At 39.2% G+C, this 7,895-nt stretch overlaps 1 protein-coding gene across 1 annotated transcript; it reads right to left on the reverse strand.

Moving 5' to 3' along the window:
• Positions 1-1,123: 1,123 nt before the first annotated feature.
• On the reverse strand, positions 1,124-5,359 carry LOC125240968 (60S ribosomal protein L30). Its single transcript, XM_048149192.1, has 4 exons — positions 5,251-5,359; positions 5,120-5,164; positions 4,570-4,715; positions 1,124-1,323 (listed from the first exon to the last, which is right to left on the reverse strand). The coding sequence occupies exons 2-4, from the start codon at positions 5,138-5,140 to the stop codon at positions 1,149-1,151; spliced, it is 342 nt and encodes a 113-aa protein (XP_048005149.1). The 5' UTR covers positions 5,141-5,164; positions 5,251-5,359; the 3' UTR covers positions 1,124-1,148.
• Between the last annotated feature and the right edge of the window lie 2,536 nt (positions 5,360-7,895).

The following is a 7,895-nucleotide window of genomic DNA, read 5'->3' on the forward strand; positions in this document are numbered from 1 at the left end:
GTACTAAACATCAAATATCTGTAGTGGTCCAGGGGTCCTGACGCTCACTTTCAAGACTTACTGATAGTAAGGAACTAAGAACCAGGCTAGGTACGTTACGCCAAAGGGCAATCAGTGTAGAAATAAGAGCCCTGAGTCAAAACAGTTGTCGCGTCTGGTTTTGTACAAAAATGCGAAATTTTACAATCAGTAAGTCTATGGGAATAGGTCGGGATGGGATAATGTTAGTTCTTATTGACGTTTATGTTCACTGTATCGCTCTAGAATTGTAAAGCTTACGGCTTTGTAATGAAAGCTTTGTGTGATACTATACAGCACGACCACGGATGATTTTATTAATTCTGTTGCGGTACAAATTCACGAAAAAAATGTACTTTTTTGTACCTACGTTTAAAAAAAATGTACCTTTATGGTTTTGGAGTTTCGACATAGGGGCCGTGGTCGTGCTAGGTAGGTACTCCCTGGCACGACCACACTATATTTAATGAGTTTTTAAATTTCTGTTGCAGTACAAATTCACGAAAAAAAATTTACTTTTTTGTACTTACCTTTTTAAAAAAAATACCCGAATGGTTTCGGAGTTTTGACATGGGTTGTGGTCGTGCTAGATAAGTACTTCCTGGCACGACCACACTATATTTATGTTTAATTTGATGGTCAAATGAATGTTAAACAAATGTTTAGAAATTGTACTTTGTAAATTACTTCAAAAACTTAGTGTGGTCGTGCCAGGTAGTACCTATCCTAGCACGACCACAACCCATGTCGAAACTCCGAAACCATGCGGGTTATTTTAAAAAAAAGGTAAGTACATTTTTTTTTCGTGAATTTGTACCACAACAGAAATTCAAAAAATCATTAAATATAGTGTGGTCGTGCCAGGGAGTACCTACCTAGCACGACCACGGCCCCTATGTCGAAACTCCGAAACCATAAAGGTACATTTTTTTAAAACTTAAGTACAAAAAAGTACATTTTTTTTTGTGAATTTGTACCACAACAGAATTAGTAAAATCATCCGTGGTCGTGCTGTATAGTATCACACAAAGCTTTCCCTTTTGCAGGAGCAGCAGACAGTAAACATGTAAGCCTTTACATACTGAAAAAGAAATGAAAAACAATATTTCGCTTATAAATTTATTTTAAAACTACGCAGTGGCTTCCGGCAGAGTGGTGATGATGTCCGAGTCACCAGGGTCGGTGATGGCCAGCGTGCACACGCGGTAGTACTTGCCGCAAGCGGTACCTAGCTCAATGTTGTTGCCACTGTAGTGGTGGACGCCGGTTTTCGCTAAGTAGGCATAGTACTCAATCTCTGATTTTCTGAAAATAAAATACAGACTATGAGCTTAGCTTATCAACCGAGATGGAGTGTAGACAGAAATCCTACCAATGAAAAGCTTGGACATCAGATAACACGGAAATATTTTTGTCAGGTTTTTTTTCAAAGGTCTTCACTTCGGAATGCAACTTTTACTGTAATTAAAATGTGCATAATATGTATTACAAGCATCCGTCGGTTACAATGACCGCTTTCCATCAGGCAGACTGTATGCCTGTTTGCCCCCAACATGGTATTATTGTGTAGTTTAGAAACTACATGTTGCTGCCAAGTTCTGTCTATTATTTCTCAAATTTAGATTTGCTTTCAATGAACCTATGTCATTTAGTGTAGTTTTAACCCTTATGTAGGGACGATAGATGTTGCTCAAAAGGGTTAACCAATTCAATATTTAATTGGTATAAGTATGCATTCCAAGTTTGGAATCCATACTTTGTCAAAGACATTGTGTGTGTGTGGATTGAGTGAGCACCTTCCGAAAATAAATAAAAATATGCTGATCATTTAGTAAAAGTTCTAAAACAATTGTAAAACGAATCTCTGAATTTGTAAAAAGATAAATCAAAAGATACAGCCATTAACATGTGCTCACTCAGTTCTCACAAACTACCAACGAAAACAGTGAATATATTCATTTAACATATAATATTTATATACTAACATTTAGTAAAAAATAGGCCAACCTACCTCTATAAATATTAGATCACCTAGTGACGTATTAAATTTTTTACAAATAGTTTCTTATGCTCACTCAATCCACACACTTTTGAAAAGCCGAATTTTGATGAAAAACATAAGATTCAGACCGCTATTATATGTGTATAGTTTAGTAAAAGTGAAATGGGAATTTGTAAAATACAAAACGAACCACTAACGTGTCAGGTTTTTTTATAATAAATTTTTGTAAGTGCTCACTCAGTCCACACGTTTTGAGAAAGTTAAAAATGTAAATATCTTACGATTTGTAGCACCTAAGACACTCGAAAGTACTTCAACATTTAGTAAAAATTTTTACTAAATATCCACCATCTAATATTTTATATTCGTTGTCTGGTTTTAAAGATATTCAGACATAACTTTTCTCATACAAATGTATCAAGTAGGGTGACCACACTATGTCGGCTCCTGATTTTCCCCACCTTCCCATTGTCATATTGAGATTGGGGAGTTTCGTTCGTTCAATTTTGATAATATTAAACTAATACCATATTAATTCTCCATCTGCAAACTGTTTTTAGGTTATGTTCTTGGCCTAGTGATGATGTGTATTGTGTAATTTTTATCGACGTCAAGATAATAACCATATCGACATGCATGCATTAAAAAGGACATGAATGATAATTGGTAAGAAACAAAGAATATAATACTTCACTAGTAAGAAACCAGAACCTGGTAATCTAATCGCGCTAACAGATGAGCGTACCGGATTTGTAAGTGGGAGCGAGAAATAGTTATTCTTTTCTCGCTCCCACTTACAAATCCGGTAAACTATTATCAAAATTGAACGAAACTCCCCAATCTCAATATGACAATGGGAAGGTGGGGAAAATCAGGAGCCGACATAGTGTGGTCACCCTACTTGATACATTTGTATGAGAAAAGTTATGTCTGAATATCTTTAAAACCAGACAACGAATATAAAATATTAGATGGTGGATATTTAGTAAAAATTTTTACTAAATGTTGAAGTACTTTCGAGTGTCTTAGGTGCTACAAATCGTAAGATATTTACATTTTTAACTTTCTCAAAACGTGTGGACTGAGTGAGCACTTACAAAAATTTATTATAAAAAAACCTGACACGTCAGTGGTTCGTTTTGTATTTTACAAATTCCCATTTCACTTTTACTAAACTATACACATATAATAGCGGTCTGAATCTTATGTTTTTCATCAAAATTCGGCTTTTCAAAAGTGTGTGGATTGAGTGAGCATAAGAAACTATTTGTAAAAAATTTAATACGTCACTAGGTGATCTAATATTTATAGAGGTAGGTTGGCCTATTTTTTACTAAATGTTAGTATATAAATATTATATGTTAAATGAATATATTCACTGTTTTCGTTGGTAGTTTGTGAGAACTGAGTGAGCACATGTTAATGGCTGTATCTTTTGATTTATCTTTTTACAAATTCAGAGATTCGTTTTACAATTGTTTTAGAACTTTTACTAAATGATCAGCATATTTTTTTTTATTTTCGGAAGGTGCTCACTCAATCCACACCCACACAAAGACATTGACCTTTTAGAGAGTGTGCAGCGAAGAGCCACCAAGATGCCTTTCCAGCTGAGACGCCTACCTTACGAGCAAAGGCTAAGTATACTGAAGCTGTCCACGCTTAAGGACAGGAGAGCGAGAGACCTTATCGAATGTTTCAAGATTGTTACCCACTGTTACAACCTCCCCGACATTCACAAAGTAGTCCCTATGAGAAGTACCAGCCGCAAGAACCGAGGTCACAGCCTAAAACTGATTCGCACTCCTACTACTACTAAAGCTGCATATCATTCCCTATCCAATCGTGTTGTAGCGGCTTGGAACAGTTTACCGGATAGTGTTGTTACTGCTCCCTCAGTGAATGTGTTTAAAAACAGACTGGACAAGTGGCTTTTAAATAATAAGATAGTGACATGACTTTGCTAACTATAAATCATGAGACACTGTGTGACATAGGCTCATCAGCTGAATAGCTGCTCACCTATAATTGAATAATAATAATAATAAGTAAGGGGCTAAAGTAGAATCATAAATGGGAAATAGATAAGTATTTGAGTTGTTAAGTTGAATACTTATCCATTCCACATGCTGACATAGCTATTTTATAAATTATATATTACATCTTACCTGTTAATATGGAACTGCCACATGGTTACCAAAGACTACTCCATAGGTTTCCCTTATAACTCATGAATTGGTAAATTATTCCATGCAGATGTGTTCTAGATATGGGAATGTATAAAAATCATTGGATGTAAGGCAAAATTTAATAACAAGCACTAGGAATGTTTTACCAATTCACTTTTAGGGAATCCATACTTCTTTGTCTTTGAAAGACTCCATATGGTTGTCAAGTAAGCTCAAACACAGGTTGTAGTTCGAATTGTGCTTTAGGTGACAATCAAGTATTGTTTTAATTTATTTCTACATAATCCTGTGTAGAAACTTGAGACAACACAGTTCCCTGTGACTAACCATGTGGGAAACTCTACTTCTCAGTAGTCTCACCTTAGAGGAGGGGCATTCTTTGCAATGATGACCAGTTTTGCTTTTCCCTGTCGGAGAGTCTTCAGGGTCTGCTTGTAGCCAAGGCAGTATTTGCCAGACTTCATAACAAGCGCCAAGCGCGAGTTGATAGACTCGATGGTCTTTTTCTGTAACAAAATTTTAGGTTAAATGTGATTTAGTATAAACTTTGCTTGCTGATAGTTTGACCAGGCTAACTGTTTAATTTTGTAATGAAAAAGGGTGAGACAATTATATTATACGTAAACTTTAAATAAAAATATGAAGTTACAACCACACCTTTTAATATTATTTACTGAAGTAGATGGAAGGTTAACAAAAGGTCCCGCATACTAATGGTGTGGAGCTAACCTCAAAATAATATTGTACGTGGATAATGAGTGTTCGCAACATCTCAGCGTCGCAAATTATTAAATAAGCGAGCCTATCATGTCACGCTATTACTCTAGGACTTTAATAGACATTATTCAAGATAGAAATCCTGATAACCAAGCAAAGTCCTATGGAAGAAGTGAACACGTGTTTATCTTACCTGTTTCTTAGCAGCAACCATTGTGTTGGTGGATAACAACGAACGCTGTAATAATAAAAGAAGTAGTTATTGCACTTCTAGAAACTCTTTTAAAATATTTTTCACAAAAAGGGAAAAATTATAGAACATACGCCTTGACGAGCGCTCAGTCAGCCAAAGAAAGAATGAAAAAAGGAACGATAATTATGAATGACACACAACAGCTCTTGTATTTTCCATTCATTCATTCAATCAATTTGTTAGGGAGAGCGCAGACGGGCGACGCAACAGTTTTGTCTCCGTCGCTCGGTCTATGGGCTAGTATGAAGGTGCGCACACGTTGCGACGCAACTTTTTTGTCGCAGGGGTCGACGACAGTAGGCTTGTGTCGTTCACGAACTATGAACTGTTAGGAATAAAATCCCATCAATGACCGAAATGAACTGAATCTTTCCGTGGTCTGAGAATCGGTCTTTGCTCATTTAGTTCAGTATAGGATTGGCGAGCGCGAGCGGTTTGGATCGAGAACGAATGTGTGACTGCGCCGACCGAGAGCGAGAGCTACTTAGCAGAGCAACAAAAAAAGTCAAGTTTTCATATTAAACTTCGGTTACTTACAACCTTTCGGCCCGGAATGTTACTATCTGTGGACTATTCGTATAATTTTGACACTATTCGGTCCCATTCGTTCTGATCTTTCCGACCGCAGTGATCGCTGGTCTGGCTGAACTAAATGAGCAAAAGACCTAAAAGAGCGAACTAGTTCATGGGAGCGATTGAACGAGATCGGAGCGCTCCGATCAACGAACGAAACGGCACAAGCCTAGACGACAGGCCTGCGACGCAACTGTCTCCTTCCCTATGGGTTTCAATGCAAGTGCGCACACGGCGACAAAACAGTCGTCGGTCGGTTGTCAATGTTGCCAGTTATTCGAAAAAAAAGATAATTTTAAATGCAGATTGTTGAAGACGACATTGATATCTGTCTTTTAAGGCAGCGTTCCCACTTATGCGTCGCGTGTCTCGGGGCGCGCAAAGGGCGTCCGCGCCACGCCACCTGAGTGTAATTCAAAAAGCGTCTCCTCAGTACATTTTGTATAGGAAGGACGTAAGGCGCGCCGCCAAGCGGCGCGGCGCGCGCCCCGCCGCCGCCACGCCACCTGGGGCGCGTCTTACGTCTTTCCTATACAAAATGTACTGAGGAGACGTTTTTTGAATTACACTTAAGCGGCGTGGCGCGGACGCCCCTTGCGCGCCCCGAGACACGCGACGCATAAAGCTAGGAACACACTACGCGGACGTCCGTCGTAAATCGACCGCGGACGGGAATCTGGACAATGGAAATACACATAACCGTGCAAACTATCGGTCGACGGACGCGGACGTGGCCTTGAGCGCACGGACGTCCGATCGAAATCTGGCTCTCTGGATGTTTTGTTCCGTGCACACTGATAGGTCGCGGTCGCGGTCGTTTTACGACGGACGTCCGCGTAGTATGTTCCTAGCTTAAGTGGGAACGCTGCCTTAGGGCTAGTTCAGACACGGCGGATCCAATCCGCGAGCGAACGAAAGTGTTCAGACATGCGCGGTTATTGTGCGGTGCGAGGTGATGTGACGTGACAGCCTCTCAGTTCAATAATACACAATTTTGTTAGAACAAGAGATGGTGTGCGGTATAAAAACACTTTATACTCTGCACCCATGAGAAATCTTAATAGATCGTACGCAGGAAGAAGTACACCGTCATCTTTGAACATAAGAGATAGATATGCTCATTACCTTGTAAATGAGAGTCGCGATATAAAAATATAGAATTTACATGTAACTACTGTAGAAAATTGTAAATAAAGTACCAACTAACCAAACATTTTTTTTCGCCAACGAATCCTCTTTGTCACCAAAAATCTCTACCAGCTGCTGCCTACCTCTGTTTTGACTATTTTACTGGAATAATCTGCATACTGGATGTCCCATAGCGCTGGTCTTTTTTCAATTTCGTCTACAAATAATTCGGTGTCAAAGCGCTCCATTGTCATGTAACGTGCGGCACGCGCGGATTCCGCGAAGCAACTGAACACGCGTAGGCAACGTCATAGAATTTGGACCGCGCGGCGAACGCGCGTTTTCATTTTCTTGCGGTCGAGTTGCGACTACCGCGCGGATGCATAGTCCGCGCGGTGTAGTGTGAACGTTCTGGTACCATGCTATTGAAATAAGATCCGCGCGGTTTGCATCCGCGCGGTTTCCGCCGTGTCTGAACTAGCCCTTAGACGCACGACAGAGACAAAAAATGTCGCCGTGCAAATGTTGCATCCGTGTGCGCGGAGCATAATAAAAACAGTGTAAAATAGTTATTTGTTATACAAGGGGGCAAAGTTGTATTTTAACGTCGAGTGTGGAATTGAAAAACGAGCAAGTGAAAGGATTCTATAGTTGAACCACGAGCGAAGCGAGTGGTTCGAGAATAGAATCCTGAACTTGCGAGTTTTTTAACACACGAGAAGTAAAATACATTTGCACCCGAGTGTAACACAAAATTTTCCCCTCACTATAGCGAGGAAACTAGAACGCAAAAAATGCGTTTATTACTGCTTCTAGTAGTTCCACAGGTGGTAAATCATCTTTATTAATAGATTAACCTACTTTTATCAATTTTAAAGCAGTTAATTTGACTTTATTCAAGGTCAAATTACTTTACCCACTAGTGGATAAAATGCGTTTTTACCCGCTGGTATTAAAGGACAAAACACGTGTTTCCGAGCCAGTGAGGGGAAAACATAATTGTACACCGCATTTC

Source organism: Leguminivora glycinivorella, chromosome Z (genome assembly GCF_023078275.1).
Source record: "Leguminivora glycinivorella isolate SPB_JAAS2020 chromosome Z, LegGlyc_1.1, whole genome shotgun sequence".
Lineage (NCBI taxonomy): Eukaryota > Metazoa > Arthropoda > Insecta > Lepidoptera > Tortricidae > Leguminivora > Leguminivora glycinivorella.

Bases quoted from the DNA above. Each gene is read 5' to 3' on its own strand.
- LOC125240968 (XM_048149192.1), bottom strand. From the start codon at position 5,140: ATGGTTGCTGCTAAGAAACAG. The intron at 4,716-5,119 runs GTAAGATAAACA...ATTTTGTTACAG, and splicing joins TGGTTGCTGCTAAGAAACAG to AAAAAGACCATCGAGTCTAT. The intron at 1,324-4,569 runs GTGAGACTACTG...TTTTATTTTCAG, and splicing joins AAGAATGCCCCTCCTCTAAG to AAAATCAGAGATTGAGTACT.